The 18,313-nt window shown below is 47.9% G+C and overlaps 1 protein-coding gene across 4 annotated transcripts in view; it reads right to left on the reverse strand.

The window, feature by feature from the left end:
• The window catches only part of CASKIN1 (CASK interacting protein 1), a 299,543-nt gene that overhangs the window by 61,810 nt on the left and 219,420 nt on the right, over positions 1-18,313 (reverse strand). For all 4 annotated transcript variants that reach the window (XM_056537150.1, XM_056537149.1, XM_056537148.1 and 1 more), the window contains exons 3-4: positions 7,620-7,717; positions 5,812-5,957 (exon numbers count right to left, since the gene is read on the reverse strand). In XM_056537150.1, the coding sequence (XP_056393125.1) occupies positions 5,812-5,957; positions 7,620-7,717 (244 nt within the window). The remainder of the gene's footprint in view (positions 1-5,811; positions 5,958-7,619; positions 7,718-18,313) is intronic.

An 18,313-nucleotide genomic window follows, 5' to 3' on the forward strand; every position in this document is an offset into this window, starting at 1 on the left:
TGCCCCTGGTAGAAGACCTGGATCCTATCACGTCCAAGGAAGGCGGCTGACGGAATGTGGGCAACCGTACTCCCTGAACGCTTGAGTTTGACGGAAAACGTCCAGGCCCCGGACCAGATCCCGTGCTCATCCAAGTTTTTCTTGGGCATGTCCGTCACATCCCCATACCGTCCGAGCCAGGTCATGATGTCATAACAAGAAAGTGACTCGTTACGGGTCAAAACGGTCACCTTCTTGACAGCATTCTGACGGGAAATCGCCTTTACGGCGAAATCCCGCCAGCCGGGCTCGTTTTTTGCCACTTCGTAATTCGACCAGAAGAGTTCGAGACCCTCTGGCCGAACGAAACTGACGTCAAACTCAGACGATCCGTAGGGGTGAATCAGGGCAAAGATGTCACTCGCCCTGAATTCCATCTGAAGGAGGAGCTCAACCACTTTAGCGCGAGGTGGGCACGCATCCTCGCCCCTTCAAATCAGACGGACCACATTCCTACAGTTATTGTCCTGCCCGGTTGTCGGGAGGGACCAGACCACCTCCCCATTCCGCTCTCGGAAAGCCCCCAAACCGTGCCTCTCTATCCAGAAAGACAGGTCGACCTCACCCCTTCCCTCTACCTGGATCGACCTGTCACCCCTGCGTAGAGCCTCCAGGAGGCGCTGTTGTAAATGGCCCCCAGGGCCGGACGGAGACGGGGACCCCCCTGAACCCCCGGCAGCGACATTAGCATAGCTCCTAGGAGCAGTCACTGCCGGGGGGGCAGCCGGACCAGACCCAGAGCCAGAACCACTTACAACACCATTCACACCACAACTCTCAATCTCTTTATTTCCAGCCATACTACTACCACTCTCATCAACATTCAATCCACTGACACTCCCACATACACTCCTCTCACCCACAACACTACTACACCCATCAATATCACATCCTACATTCTTATCCTGACTAACAAATTCTGGGCTGGCTGGGACTTGTAGTATGGCTGGCTTTAGTAAAGTCCTTTGTGCTGGCTTAGCCGCTGCTGGGGTCGACGCCGATGGTTTCTCCTTCATGGCTGATATCATATCTTGATTCTGGGGCTGCCCCACCGGGCGCACCCCAGCTCCTCCCACAGCGCCAGCACCTGCTTCACCCAACTTCACAGGCTCTGTGGATAATCCCGGCGCCTGGACACTCCCCCCCCTCACAGGGGAGTGCCCCGCAGTGCCGGTAATGCCCACAGTACTCGGGGAACCGCCCCCCGAGCACACAGGGGCATAACTCGCGCTTCCCACCATAAGCCCATCCTGCCCCTCCCTACCGGCAGGATGGGTGGGCTTCACATCTATTGCGTCTGCAGCTTTTACTGACGCCATGCTGTACCCCCCATGCTGGCTCCGTTCCACCACAGAAACGGAGTCTGGCAGTCTGGGGGGCCCAGCAGCCTGAACCAGCTTTGCAGCTGGCCCAGACTGCTGGAAAGGAACAAACACGTACTTCACTGATTCTTGTGTCTTTTGCTTTTTCCTCTTAACTGCCACATCATAACAGAGATCATCACCAAAGGTGAAATGCTGGAGGTGGGCTGGGGACTCCTGCATGACTATCGCCCTTAGCAATCCCCCAGCCTCACTCTCCACATCATCCTCCTCGCTCTCACTTGAAGGAAGAGCCACCTGGGCCGGTTCAATATAGCTGTCCTGGGTGGCCTGGGTGTCACAGGGAGCAGCCACAGGCACAGCGTCTTCCTCCACATTCTCATCCTTTTCCTCATCACCACCATCCTCACTTTCTTCACCGCCACTACTCTCCCCATCATCCACCTCCACCTTACCTGGGGATTTCGTGGCGGCAAACCGGTCTTCATTAATCAGCTTTTCCTGGAAAAGACCGCTTCCCTCCAGGATCTCGTCTCTCCTCTCCTCCAGCTTCACAATCTCGCTTTTCAGCGCTGTGATCCTCTTTCTTAGCTCTGGCCTGTTCTTTTTGGACCCCGTGCTCACCAGATTCTGAGCCACACGTAGATCCTCCCTGGCCATCCTCAGCTCCTTACCGCACTGGTCATATTCCGCAAAGCGTGCGGCCATGCGGGAGCAGTATGTATCGCTCGACTCCTTGGGCCCTCTCTCTGCCCACATCTCCACTTTTTTCCTCCTCGCCTTGCTTCCTCCAGATCTCTGGTTGGCACCCGTCGCCGTGGAAGCAGAGCCTGCATTGCTGCAGACTCTGCCAGATTTTCTTCCTCCGGCCGGAACAATGGCTGTTGCAGTTTTCTCTCCACCCCCTGCCAGCCTGGAAGAACGGGAAGTGGAGGCTCGAGATTTCCGGGGCTCCATGCAGGGGAGGCTCTCCCCAGGAGTCTGCCACCCTCCTGGGAAAAGCAGTTAGAACACCTGCCTCTGTAGTTCTCTTGGAAGTCCTGGAGAGCTCAAACAGGGACACACCCGCACACTTCTCACACTGAACAGCTGTGTTTCACAGGATGTGCTCTCTGTTGACACCTCTGTCCATGTCAGGAACTGTCCAGAGCAGGAGAGGTTTGCTATGGGGATTTGCTTTTACTCTGGACAGTTCCTAAAATGGACATAGGTGTCAGCAGAGAGCACTGTGGTCAGACAGAAAGGAAATTCAAAAAGAAAACAACTTCCTGTGGAGCATAAAGCAGCTGATAAGTACTGTAAGTATTACGATTTTTTTTTTAATAGAAGTAATTTACAAATCTGTTTAACTTTTTGGCACCAGTTGATTTTGAAAAGAATGTTTTTTCAGTGGAGTACCCCTTTAAATCAATAGCCTGTCTGATTAATGGTGTGTACCTGATAATTAAGTGACTTTTCTGCTGGGATCACAGTTGATCAACAGTGATCTGGGAGAATTTCAATTTCTCTGCAGCGCCCCCAGAGGTGCTAAAGATGTCGACAGTGAGGAGACATAGTCACTCCCAGGTGACAGTGGAAGTGGCCCCATGTAGTGTTTTAAAGGGGTACTCCCGTGAAAAACTCTTTTTAAATCAACTGGTGCCAGAAAGTTAAACAGATTTGTAAATCACTTCTATTAAAAAATCTTAATCCTTCCAGGACTTTTTAGGGGCTGTATACTAAAGAGAAATCCAAAAAAGAAATGCATTTCCTCTGATGTCATGACCACAGTGCTCTCTGCTGACCTCTGCTGTCCATTTCAGGAACTGTCCAGAGCAGCATATGTTTGCTATGGGGATTTTCTCCTGCTCTGGACAGATCCTACAATGGACAGCAGAGGTCAGCAGAGAGCACATCAGAGGAAATGCAATTCTTTTTTGGATTTCTCTTTAGTATACAGCCCCTAAAAAGTACTGGAAGGATTAAGATTTTTTTTATAGAAGTGATTTGCAAATCTGTTTAACTTTCTGGCACCAGTTGATAAAAAAAAAAAAAAAGTTTTCCACGGGAGTGCCCCTTTAAGAAAAGACATTTCGGATTGCTCCATTTTTCAGCGTCTCCCTATACTGACTCATCCACAGGGTGAGATCTTTTGTCTACACCGAGATCTTCACATCCTAATAACATACCTAGTTAAATACTCAGGTATTTATAGCACGCGCCGCACAAAAGAAAAATAGGTGATTTCATATTTCATAAAGGCGCAGGCTACCTCACGTGAACTCTGCGGGGATAGAAGAGAGGCGGCCTCCTCTGCTCTATGAATTTGCGCGCTCATACCATTCCATTATTATAGGTTATATGAAAATAGTTTCCTTTTTATACGTGTTGTGTTACATAGTTTTGCAGGCGCTGTGACCCTGGTTCATTTTTACCCTAGGAGTTTGAAGAGTTCTAAGAGAGAGAGAAGCTCCTCCCAGGGCATATATGGGGGAGGAGCAGGGAGCCCACAGGTCACCCCTGGGATCACCTGGTCACTGGTACCTTCTGGGCAACAATCACATGGTACATTCCTTAAAGGGGTACTCCGGCCCTGAGACATCTTATCCCCTATCCAAAGGATAGAGGATAAGATGTCTCACCGCGGGGGTCCCGCCGTTGGGGACCCCCACAATCTTGTATTCGCCACCCACCTGTTTGAGCTGCATGCCGCGGTGCCAGCTCACAAACAGCCGGGTGGCGACCATAGGGCAAGAGTATCGTGACGTCACGACTCCGCCCCCGTGTGACGTCACCCCCCCCACCCCCGCTATTCAAGTCTATGGGAGGGGGCGTGATGGCCCTCCCATAGACTTGCATAGCGGGTGTGACGTCACACGGGGGCGGAGTCGTGACGTCACGATACTCCTGCCGTCACGCCCCCTCCCATAGACTTGAATAGCGGGGGCGGGGGGGTGACGTCACACGGGGGCGGAACCGTGATGTCACAATACTTTGGCATCACGCCCCCTCCCATAGACTTGCATAGCGCTGGCGAGGGGTGACGTCACACGGGGACGGAGTCGTGACATCACGATACTCCGGCCCCGTGGGATTTGGGGGTGCAGCGGCTCAGCCAATGGCAGGGAGATGATTACCGCTTGTCTTTAGCTGGCCAAAAGTGACATAGTGGCGGACTCAAAATATTTCAGGTCTCATAAAAATTCTGAACACTGGCTCAGACTATCACCGCGCACGCGCAGGATCTCAAAACGTAATAGCTATGTGCAGAAGAGGGAGAGTATAATAATTTATTACAGGGTGAGCATCAGGGAACAGTTGGAAAAGAAGAACCAGCGAACCTTTGAGCTAAGGAATTCATTTACATATTTGGAAATTTTGTGATATATTGGGGAAGGCGGCACCTAGAAAAAATAAAGTTAGCACCATTTTAAACAGTGTCACCCACACTAACAGACAGTGGCAGCAGGTCAGTTCCCCTTTAATATGGTGCTCTGGTGCACCGTGTAGCTGTAATAGTTTCATTGATATGCAAATGATGCTGTTCGGTGCACTGGCCGTTTCTTTATACCTCGATGCACTGAGCGCCCCTATGCAATGGCCTTGAGTTATGTCTCTGCAGGTGTGCGGCTATATCAGTGCGCCAAGGGAACGCCCTTAGTGCACCGAATGACCTCATTTGCATACATGTGAAACCACAAATAATACTGATGTCACCGCACATATCACCAAATGATGAAGTCAGTTTGGCTTCATTTGAAAACCCAGTAAGATCACTAAAACCATACGCCTGCCAACAATCCTGAATCTTACAGGACATTAGAAGCCTGTATGATTGCAAAATAAATGAACAATATAGAAAAAATACAGTGGCCACCATTTTACCAATACATAAAACGTATAATACAGCAACTTACTACTATAACGTTATTAGCCATAGTGCACAGATATTTGATATCAGCTGTGCTCTCTCCCTTGTAAGCTGTGACGTCACGTCACAGGCTCTGAATGCAGAGAGAGCTCCAGTCTCTCCTCCCTCTTCCCTCCTGTCAGCATGGGACAAAATTAGTAGTGTGAAAAGGGAAGCTGGTATTATTGCTCATTAGATTTCTAACTCTTGGATAAGGCATCAGGGAGCCTGTTCTGATGGAAACTTCAGTAACTGAGAATGGGCTTCCTGCTGCCTCATCTGAGTTATATCTCTAATGATCTGTAATACAATTGCCTCCTCTTTCTCATCACTGGACTCATCCTAAGCTGACAGGAGGGGAGCAGGGGTGCTCTCTGCATTCAGAGCCCGTGATATGACGTCACAGCTTACAAGGAGGAGAGCACAGCTGATATGGAAGATCTGTGCACTATGGCTAATAACATTATATTAGTAAGTTGCTTTATTATACCATACACAGGTTGTTTCTTTTGCCGGACAACCTCTTTAATATTATGACTATAATAGAGACTTTTCACTTACTACATCATAGTGTCCATGCTGAGCCGCCTGGTGCAGTGGAATTTGCCCCTCATCAGACTGGATATTCACCGCAGACCCTGACATGAGAAGCAGCTTCATAGGTTCTTTCTTGCCTTGCCAAGCCGCGTAATGGAGTGGACGCATCCCTGTGTGTGAAGCCAACACTGATCAGTGTCATAGACCATAAACCAATAACATGGCTTGCCACTTGATCATCCATGACCTCACTATCCATCGTTTACATACCCCACTCATAATGGTCTACAGCAGTGTTTCCTAACTAGTTTGCATCCAGCTGTTGCATAACTACAGTTCCCAGCATGCCTTCTTAAAGCAATGTGTCCTTAAAACAACGCATTTCGGGGACTAATATCCCCTTCCTCAGGTTAAACAGACAAGGATACCTAGTGTACTGCTCCTTTATATATGCACATATGAAATAGGCACAGTATCCTTGTGTTTTTGAGCTGAGGAAGGGGATATAAGTCCCGAAGACGCGTGGTTTTAAAGGGGAACTTCGCCCCTAGGCATCTTATCCACTATCCAAAGGATAAGGGATAAGATGTCTGATCGTGGGGGTACTGCAACTGGGACCCCTGCGATCTTTGTGCAGCACCCAGTGTTCGTTAAGTACGCTGGGCGCGGGAGGCGGGGGTCGTGAAGTCACGGCCACACCCCTTGTGATATCACACCACGCCCCCTCAATGCAAGTCTATGGGAGGGGGCGTTGAGGCCGCCATGCCCCCTCCCAAAGACTTGCATTGAGGGGGCGTGGTGTGACATCACGAGGGGCGTGGCTGTGACGTCACGACCCCCGCCGCCTGCTCCTAGTATTCCAAACACTGGAGCAGCAGAGTACCTCTTTAAAGTTTTAAAGAAAGAAGTTTTAGAAGAACAACATCCTCGTGATGTTTAAAGGGGTACTCCACTGGAAAGCATTTTTTTTTTTTTAATCAACAGGTGCCAGAAAGTTAAACATATATTCCAGTACTTATTAGCTGCTATTTGCTCCACAGGAGGTTCTTTTCTTTTTAAATTTCCTTTCTGTCTGACCACAGTGCTCTCTGCTGACACCTCTGTCCATGTCAGGAACTGTCCAGAGCAGAAGCAAATGCCCATAGCAAACCTCTCCTGCTCTGGACAGTTCCTAAAATGGACAGAGGTGTCAGCAGAGAGCACTGTGGTCAGACAGAAAGGAAATTCAAAAAGAAAATAACTTCCTGTGGAGCATACAGCCGCTGATAAGTACTGGAAGGATTAAGATTTTTAAATAGAAGTAATTTACAAATCTGTTTAACTTTCTGGTACCAGTTGAAAAATGTTTTCCAATGGAGTACCCCTTTAAGGATCTTCTTATCCTCTGGATATTTTTGCCGTTGCCGATAACCTGGTATCTTCTTGACGCCGACCTGCAATTGGGGTCTGACGTATTTATCCTATGAGGCCGCAGCTCTCTCCACCAGCCCCACATAAGGACCATTGGGTCACTAAGGCGAATATAGGTGTTGCGGTCATACACAATCCCAAAAGGTGACATGTTTCTTATTGCTACGATCACTCAGGCAAACTTTTACATTGTCACCCTTTGAGGTGCTCTACCTTTTTATTCTATTTTTTTATTTATTTATTCTCTTTCCACTACACGTTTCCCGACATGGATGGACACCATTTTTAATTCTCACTATACATTATGCTGTCACGGTCACTGCATCCCAAGCCTTCTCTGGCTCTAGTTCTATTACCGCCATTTCTGTCTATACTCAATGCTTGACAATGGTCGCGTCCACATCGTTGACTTCTCCTCTCACCTTTGTTATCTTTGATGTCCACAGCCGCCTGTGCTTCCAGCAGCAGAGAGATTAGCTCTGTATTCCCTATGAGGGCAGCGTGATGTAGAGCCGAGAACCTGTAGGAGACAACGTACACACAATTACATTCGGTGGTACTCTCCGTGAGCTCTTCCCCAGCTGTGCTCATCCTGATAAGAAATGCTTGGAAGCCTATTTGCTACCGCTATCTATTTTCTAGGACTTGTTGTAGTCCGTCCCTCCTCCCGCCATGTTCATATAGGTTAAGGATGATGGCGTTGTCTACTGATGAACTCATTTTTAGTGCAGATCAAAAAAGGCGCCATGCTGAGCTATTGATCTCTACTAAAAAAATCCATTAAGGAGTGGTTTATAGGCTACTGCTTTTGCCCTTTGCTATCGTTCATAGTCATATTTGGCACAGAGGGTAGAAAAAGTCAGCACTATGTATCCTACCGATGTCCATGATTTATGCACTTGGTATATAAAGTGTCTCATAGAAGGTAAAAAAAAAAAAGAGTTATAGCTTCCTCAGGTCACTTAAAGGGGTACTCCGCCTCTAGACATCCAAAGATGTCTGATGGCTGGGGACCCCCACCCACGATCTCGGCTGCAGCACCTCAGACATCCGTTGCACGGAGCGAACTTCGCTCTGTGCCGGATGACTTGCGATGCGGGGCAGAGGCTTGTGACATCTCGGTCACGCCCCTGCTAGTCACAGTCACGCCCCCTTCCAAAGCCGTGACATCGCGAGCGGGGCGTGACGGTGACATCATGAGTCTCCGGCGCTCCACTCGATGCTCTAAACCAGTGGTCATCAACCTGCGGACCTCCAGATGTTGCAAAACTACAACTCCCAGCATGCCCGGACAGCCATCGGCTGTCCGGGCATGCTGGGAGTTGTAGTTTTGAAACATCTGGAGGTCCGTAGGTTGAAGATCACTGCTCTAAACGAATGCCGGGTGCAGGAAGAGGATTAAAGGGGTCCCCAGCAGCAGGACCCTGCGATCAGACTTCTTATCCCCTATCCTTTGAATAGGAGATAAGATGTCTAGGGGCGGAGTACCCCTTTAATTCTTGCATACTGTTGTGTTCAATCTTTTTCAAAAACCAAAACACCACAAATAACAAATGGACAAATACAATATCCACCTCTGGAGGACTCAATTCAATAACAACCATGCAATGCTTGATTCTTCCTGAGGGGGTGCTGTAGGGGAATTGGTTAATTGTTACTGGACTCCTGCACAGTTTGCACTTCATTACATTGAGACTTGTTGAAGCTTATCCTCCACGGAAGAAAATCATTGACAACCTCTTTTACCGGTTTTAAAGCTCCCTAGATGCAGTGGGCAAGAGCAGTTGTGGCACCTAATTGGTTTACAGTGGGAGGGGTATCTGTGAGTCTAATGCAGAGTCCATTGCAAAGCTACAACTCCCAGCATGCTGGGAGTTCTAGTTTTGCAACAGCTGGAGAAAACATTTTGCCTATCGGCACCCCTGCAACCTGGTACCCGGCAGCTGGGAACCTAATGAACGCCCCCAGGTCAGCCTTGTTAAGACTGCTTTAAGACCAGGCAAAATATACTGAAATATATAAGTAAAGCCACATTTTGGTATGTTGCTGCTTGAGCAAAAATTAACACTTTTTTTTTATTCCCATGAGTGTCCACTATTGGGAGATTCTACTGTACCATCCCTACAGTGATCATGGTGGGGGCAGCATCATGTCTGGGGGAAACCAGGCACTGCCCATCACCTGCCCAATACCATCCATACAGTGATCATGGTGGGGGCAGCATCATGTCTGGGGGAAACCAGGCACTGCCCATCACCTGCCCAATACCCTCCCTACAGTGATCATGGTGGGGACAGCATCATGTCTGGGGGAAACCAGGCACTGCCCATCACCTGCCCAATACCATCCCTACAGTGATCATGGTGGGGGCAGCATCATGTCTGGAGGAAACCAGGCACTGCCCATCACCTGCCCAATACCATCCCGACAGTGATCATGGTGGGGGCAGCATCATGTCTGGAGGAAACCAGGCACTGCCCATCACCTCCCCAATACCATCCCTACAGTGATCATGGTGGGGGCAGCATCATGTCTGGAGGAAACCAGGTACTGCCCATCACCTGCCCAATACCATCCCTACAGTGATCATGGTGGGGACAGCATCATGTCTGGGGGAAACCAGGCACTGCCCATCACCTGCCCAATACCATCCCTACAGTGATCATGGTGGGGACAGCATCATGTCTGGGGGAAACCAGGCACTGCTCATCACCTGCCCAATATCATCTCTACAGTGATCATGGTGGGGACAGCATCATGTCTGGGGGAAACCAGGCACTGCTCATCACCTGCCCAATACCATCCCTACAGTGATCATGGTGGGGACAGCATCATGTCTGGGGGAAACCATGCACTGCCCATCACCTGCCCAATACCATCCCTACAGTGATCATGGTGGGGGTAGCATCATGTCTGGAGGAAACTAGGTACTGCCCATCACCTGCCCAATACCATCCCTACAGTGATCATGGTGGGGGCAGCATCATGTCTGGAGGAAACCAGGCACTGCCCATCACCTGCCCAATACCATCCCTACAGTGATCATGGTGGGGGCAACATCATGTCTGGAGGAAACCAGGTACTGCCCATCACCTGCCCAATACCATCCCTACAGTGATCATGGTGGGGACAGCATCATGTCTGGGGGAAACCAGGTACTGCCCATCACCTGCCCAATACCATCCCTACAGTGATCATGGTGGGGACAGCATCATGTCTATAGGATACCAGGCACTGCCCATCACCTGCCCAATACCATCCCTACAGTGATTATGGTGGGGGCAGCATCATGTCTGGAGGAAACCAGGCCCTGCCCATCACCTGCCCAATACCATCCCTACAGTGATCATGGTGGGGACAGCATCATGTCTGGGGGAAACCAGGCACTGCCCATCACCTGCCCAATACCATCCCTACAGTGATCATGGTGGGGCAGCATCATGTCTATAGGATACCAGGCACTGCCCATCACCTGCCCAATACCATCCCTACAGTGATTATGGTGGGGGCAGCATCATGTCTGGAGGAAACCAGGCCCTGCCCATCACCTGCCCAATACCATCCCAAAAGTGAAGTATATTTGGGGCAGCATCATGTCTGGAGGAAAGGGAGACTGATCAGGGTTGATGAAAAGCTGAATGGAACAGTACCGAGATTTTCAGGGGCGGACTGACTCGGACCGGCTGGGTAAAAGGCTCGCCGCTGCCGCCGCTCCTGGGAAACCAGGGCACTTGCACATGCACATACAGGAGAAGGCGTCCCCTATGTGTGAGTGACCTACACAGAGGAGACATGACCTCCGTCCCCCACGCAGCGCAGTCGCCGATGACGTCACTCATCGGTGCCTGTACTGTGGAGGAAGGGAGACGCGGGCCCCTGCTGCGCTCCAGAGGAGAAGATCGTTGGACATCAGGTGAGCATAATTTTTTTTTTCAACCTGGGAAGGGGGGGAAGGGGGAAAACTCTGCTGCCTGCACCTACTGGGGGGGGGGGGGGGGGGGAGAGAGACTCTAACTATGCTGCCTACACCTACTGGGGGGGGGAGGAGGGACTCTAACTCTGCTGTCTGCACCTACTAGGGGGGAGGGACTCAAACTCTGCTGCCTACACCTACTGGGGGGGCTATAACTCTGCTGCCTATACCTACTGGTGGGGGGGGGAGGGCTCTAACTCTGCTGTCTGCACCTACTGAGGGGGGGGGGGACTCAAACTCTGCTGTCTACACCCATTGGGGGGGACTCTAACTCTGCTGCCTACACCTGCTGGGGGGACTCTGACTCTGCTGTCTACAGAAAGTAGAAAAGGAAAATCCAGCTCCCATTGGAGGAAAAATAAGTCAAACTTTGGTGGCAAGTGACATGTCATGCACAAAAACAAGTGTGAAACGCCGACGCGTTTCGAGCAAACGCTTTTAGTCATGGCCAATGCCTACAACTCCTGCCTACAACTCCTGGGGGGGGGGGGGGGGCGGGAGGGACTTTAACTCTGCATGCCTGCATCTACTAGGGGGAGGGGGGGTTCAAACTCTGCTGTTTACACATACTGGGAGGGGGGGGGGAACTCTAACTCTGCTGCCTACACCTACTGGGGGGGAGGGGGGATTCAAACTCTGCTGCCTACACCTACTGGGGGGAGGACTCTAACTCTCTTGCCTACACCTACTGGGAGGGGGGACTCTAACTCTGCTGCCTACACCTACTCGGGGGGGGGGGGGGGGGGCTCTAACTCTGCTGTCCACACCTACTGAGGGGGGGAACACTACTGCCTGCACCTACTGTGGGGGGACCCTGCTGCCTATGCCTACTATGGGTAACTCTGCTGCCTACACCCACTATGGGGAAACTCTGCTGCCTACACCTACTATGGGGGAACTCTGCTGCCTACACCTAATGTGAGGGAACTCTGCTGCCTACACCTAATGTGAGGGACTATCTACTATGTTCCTGCCTAGCTAATATGGGTACAAACTACCAAACTAATAGAAAGGCTACCTACTAACCACATAGGGGGTTTTCATAGTTCCCCTCCAGAGACTAGACTGTGGATCCGCCAATGGGTGAAAGGGGTGCTGGCTAACTACTTGACTAACTCCCTGGCTACCTAACTTTGTACCTGGATGCCTAACTACTTATCTACATACCTGGCTATCTAACTACCTACATACCTGGCTGTCTAACTACATACCTACATATTTTGCTACCGACCTATATACCTGGCTACCATACTATATACATACCTGGCCTTCATACATGGCTGCCTAACTACCTAGCTACCTACCTACCTACCTGGCTAGTCACCTACCTACATATCTGGCTTCCTAATCTACCTACCTAGTTAACTATTTACCTGGCTTCCTACCTACCTGCCCTTTTACTGTGCAGGACACCAAGAAGGCCATTATTACAGTTTGTGGGCTTATAGATGGAAAGATTATGTAGGGGAGGGGAGGGCACTGAGGAGTACTCAGGAAGGGGTATGAATACTTATGTCACTGCAAGATTATAGTTTTTCCATGAATAGATTAGTAAAGATTTCTAACATTCTGTTGTCACTTTGATACATTTTTAAAATAAAAGGTTTCTGCACTGCCTGCTCCGCTGTTTGTTGGGTGTTATCTGCAGTCCAGGTCCTGGATTACCCCTAGGGGCAGGAGAGTCTACACCATGGCAGGATGCCAGGACAGCCAATCATTATTACCGATGTCTCCACCGGTACCTGCGCCGCCGCCGCTGTTTTGATGTTGATTAGAACATCAGGGTGGATGTTAGTAAATTCAGCGTCACGCTTGAGTAAAATTGTACGGATTATTGAAGCAGAAAATCAGTATGGAGATTTCCCCTCTGCATGTCCTGCCCGATACTGCAGAGTCAGTGCCAGGCAATGCTGATCGCTGACACGGAATTATGTGCTGCTCTGCCAGGGGGTACAGGACTTTATGTAAAGGAGCCAAGAGCCACTGCCAATAGAGACACAACATCGAGAGCCCCGCCACAGCCATGTACTGTACTCACTATGTATAACACTATAAATAGCAGAATCGTGAGTACAGCTCTGGAGTATAATACAGGATATAACTCAGGATCAGTACAGGATAAGTAATGTAATGTATGTACACAGTGACCTCACCAGCAGAATAGTGAGTACAGCTCTGGAGTATAATACAGGATATAACTCAGGATCAGTCCAGGATAAGTAATGTAATGTATGTACACAGTGACCTCACCAGCAGAATAGTGAGCACAGCTCTGGAGTATAATACCGGATATAACTCAGGATCAGTACAGGATAAGTAATGTAATGTATGTACACAGTGACCTCACCAGCAGAATAGTGAGTACAGCTCTGGAGTATAATACAGGATATAACTCAGGATCAGTACAGGATAAGTAATGTAATGTATGTACACAGTGACCTCACCAGCAGAATAGTGAGTACAGCTCTGGGGTATAATACAGGATATAACTCAGGATCAGTACAGGATAAGTAATGTAATGTATGTACACAGTGACCTCACCAGCATAGTGAGTACAGCTCTGGAGTATAATACAGGATCAGTACAGGATCAGTATGTGAATGTGGCTCTGGGTAACAGAGTCTCCCTGCTGCCCCCTGATGGTTAAGCTTCTGTGAAGAGCATGTCTGGGGGTCCCCCATGAAGACGAAGGAACCCATTTGATCACCACAACAGAACAAGTATAAGTGAAGGCAATTTGTGAATGACTACACGGCTGTGCTAATGGGTGAAGATCTTCCCCATATATAATGATTTATCTCGGAGTATATCTTAAGAAACACAACTCAGATAATATACAAGTGTTTACAATAAAATAACAGCATGTTAGCTCGCTGCCTGTCACCGCTCCGTATGCTAATCCGGTCATTAGGATTCTGGCAGCGGCAGAACACGATGACTTATGTGCCACATTCTGAGACGTTCTCCAATTAGCTGGCCAGATGTGCCAGCCTTAATCACAGCCCGCTCATGAGGACACACACCACTAGGTGGCACCACCATAAAACTCCAGGGCACACCGGGATCTGCACCTTGTTATCAGCCTGCAATGCAGGTCCCTTGGGCGTCGGGGTGTATCTGGTGTTTGTCTCTGACAGTCTGTGATTCAATATTAAAGGGGTATTCCAGGGAAAAACTTTTTTATTTATATGAAATGGCTCCAGAAAGTTAAACAGATTTGTAAATGACTTCTATTAAAAAATCGTAATCCTTCCAATAATTATCAGCTGCTGAAGTTGAGTTGTTCTTTTCTGTCTGTCCATAGAGCTCTCTGCTGACATCACTGTCTGTCTCGGGTACTGCACAGGGTAGAAGAGGTTTGCTATGGGGATTTGCTTCTACTCTGGACAGTTCCTGAGACAGGTGTCATCAGGGAGCACTTAGACAGAAAAGAACAACTCAACTTCAGCAGCTCATAAGTACTGAAAGGATTAATATTTTTTAATAGAAGTAATTTACAAATCTGTATAACTTTCTGGAGCCAGTTGATATGTAAAAAAAAAAAAAAAAAAAGTTTTTCCTGGATAACCCCTTTAATTTTGATGCAGGGGGGATTTATGAAAAGCAGTGTGGGTGAATGTCTTTTTACTCCATTTATTCATGTGGTGGAAACAGTTTACCTGCTCCAAATGTATTAAATGGTTCAGGGCATGTTATCAATATGGTTCTGATCACATTTCTTACTTCAATGGGGTAATTCGGCTTTATACATCTTATCCCCTATCCAAAGGATAAGGGATAAGATGTATGATAGCTGAGGTCCTGCCACTGGGGACCCCCGCGATCTTGGTGCAGCCCCCTACACAGTAACCCCACCAGCAGAATAGTGAGTACAGCTCTGGAGTATAATACAGGATATAACTCAGGATCAGTACAGGATAAGTAATGTAATGTATGTACACAGCAGAATAGTGAGTGCAGCTCTGGAGTATAATACAGGATATAACTCAGGATCAGTACAGGATAAGTAATGTAATGTATGTACACAGTGACCTCACCAGCAGAATAGTGAGTACAGGTCTGGAGTATAATACAGGATATAACTCAGGATCAGTACAGGATAAGTAATGTAATGTATGTACACAGTGACCTCACCAGCAGAATAGTGAGTGCAGCTCTGCAGTATAATACAGGATATAACTCAGGATCAGTACAGGATAAGTAATGTAATGTATGTACACAGTGACCTCACCAGCAGAATAGTGAGTACAGCTCTGGAGTATAATACAGGATATAACTCAGGATCAGTACAGGATAAGTAATGTAATGTATGTACACAGTGACCTCACCAGCAGAATAGTGAGTACAGCTCTGGAGTATAATACAGGATATAACTCAGGATCAGTACAGGATAAGTAATGTAATGTATGTACACAGTGACCTCACCAGCAGAATAGTGAGTGCAGCTCTGCAGTATAATACAGGATATAACTCAGGATCAGTACAGGATAAGTAATGTAATGTATGTACACAGTGACCTCACCAGCAGAATAGTGAGTACAGCTCTGGAGTATAATACAGGATATAACTCAGGATCAGTACAGGATAAGTAATGTAATGTATGTACACAGTGACCTCACCAGCAGAATAGTGAGTACAGCTCTGGAGTATAATACAGGATATAACTCAGGATCAGTACAGGATAAGTAATGTAATGTATGTACACAGTGACCTCCCCAGCAGAATAGTGAGTACAGCTCTGGAGTATAATACAGGATATAACTCAGGATCAGTACCGGATAAGTAATGTAATGTATGTACACAGTGACCTCACCAGCAGAATAGTGAGTACAGCTCTGGAGTATAAAAGCAAGTGTAATATCCAGCATCTCTGTAGCTCTACCGATGCTGACATTCTATTCATGCAGTATAAGTGCAGGATGAACATCACCCCCCCCCCCCCCATGCTGTATGCCCTTAGGCAGTCCGACTATAAATGAACCCCTAATAGCAAAAACAAATGTATACTATAAGGAATGAGTAAATGCATCCAGTACACTTAGTGTTCCTGAAACGCGTCTGCCATGAGAATTTACAGTGAACGGCCTCTTCGGTGGGGTTATTTTGTAGCAATTGAAATTGGCAATTAAACCAAATGTTATATTAATTAACAGCGACAAATCCTCGATGCGGAGGCTGGACGGCTGTCAGGCGCCGGGGCCGATCTTCTAACATGGCGGATATTACTAGTGATGGAGGCAGCGAGTGGATCTGCCGCTATAAGAGGCTCCTTGTGATTATTTACATTCATGAGGGGCTCCGCTAGCTACGGAAAAAAAAAAACCATCAGGGTCTCCGAGCTGAAGAATCTTATTCCCGTATAGACCTTTCAGGGACTAATTATTTCTGCGCGGTGCGGTCCTCTATCCCCGGCCTCATTAACACCTCTTCTTTAGGAGCTGCGCTCTCATGCATTGGTGTAAGTGTTGACAATTCGACTTGTCTTACAAAAAATTATAATAAAATAAAAATAATCTGTTGTTCTTATTCATTCCTGGTTTATTCTTAAAGGAACACTATCACCATTTCCTAGTTATATAGGAGAGTTAAACATTTATTTTATTATCATTTTTTTAAATGTAATTTCATTTTTAGTAAATGTTTTTCTTCCTTTATAGGACTGCTCCCCTTTCGGTGGCCCAACCCTAGAAATGACATTCCGTTTTACTGTAGGCAGTAAATTGAGATGCTTTTCTGCAGTGTGTAGACATGTAACATAGACAACTAGTGGCTACTGTGTGTTTAATCATTCGTTTCTTCACCATTTTCTAGGTCAGTGGTCTCCAAACTGTGGACCTCCAGCTATTGCAAAACTCCAACTCACAGCATGCCCGGAAAGCCAATGGCTGTCCGGGCATGCTGGGAGTTGGATATTTGCAACAGCTGGAGGCACCCTGGTTGGGAAACACAGCTGTATGTACTAGATAGTGTCCAGTTTGTCCGGGCATGCTGTAAGTTGTAGTTTTGCAACAGCTGGAGTCACCCTGGTTGGGAAACACTACTGTATGTACTAGATAGTGTCCAGTTTGTCCGGGCATGTTAGAAGTTGTAGTTTTGCAACAGCTGGAGTCACCCTGGTTGGGAAACACGGCTGTATGTACTAGATAGTGTCCAGTTTTTCCGGGCATGCTAGAAATTGTAGTTTTGCAACAGCTGGAGGCACCCTGGTTGGGAAACACTACTGGATGTACTAGATAGTGTCCAGTTTGTCCAAGCATGCTAGAAGTTGTAGTTTTGCAACAGCTGGAGTCACCATTGTTTGGAAACACGGCTGTATGTACTAGATAGTGTCCAGTTTGTCCGAGCATGCTTGAAGTTGTAGTTTTGCAACAGCTGGAGTCACCCTGGTTGGGAAACACTGCTGTATGTACTAGATAGTGTCTAGTTTGTCCGGGCATGCTGGAAGTTGTAGTTTTGCAGCAGCTGGAGGCACCCTGGTGGGGAAACACTGTTGTAAGTACTAGATACAGTCTGTTTTCCCCAGGCATGCTGGGTAATGTAGTTTAGCAACAGCTGGAGATCCACAGTTTGGAGACCACTGTTTTAGGTTACATAGAATAGACCATTTTTATGGATTTTTTTTCTTTTGTTATTTATTACTATTATTCCCTGGTAATTTGCTTCCTTTATTGAACTGGACCCCTTTCCCCAGCCATTTAAGTGGTCCAGCCCTAGTATTCAGTTTTACTGTAGGCTGTAAAATGAGATGCTTTTTCTTCAGTGTATACATGTAGCATAGACATCTAGTGGCCACTGTGAAAACTGCAATGTTACATATTTGGTTCTTCAGTCTATTCTAGGTTATATATAATAGAATCATTTTTGCTAATTACACCCCCCCCTCCCCCCCACCCCCCAGTTACTATTTATCGCAACAATTCCCTGGTACTTTGTACCCCTTTCCCCAGCCATAAAAATGGGAGTGGCGGCCTCAATGCATGGATCGGAGTTTGCTCCCTGCGCCAAATGAAGGGGTGCCACACCGGAGATCGCGGGGATCCCCAGTGGCGGGGACCTCCGCGATCTAACATCTTATCCCCTATCCTTTAGATAGGGGATAAGATGTTTGTGGCGGAGTACCCCTTTAAGGTTACTGCTAAGCTT

This window comes from Hyla sarda, chromosome 8 (genome assembly GCF_029499605.1).
Source record: "Hyla sarda isolate aHylSar1 chromosome 8, aHylSar1.hap1, whole genome shotgun sequence".
In the NCBI taxonomy this organism is placed as follows: domain Eukaryota; kingdom Metazoa; phylum Chordata; class Amphibia; order Anura; family Hylidae; genus Hyla; species Hyla sarda.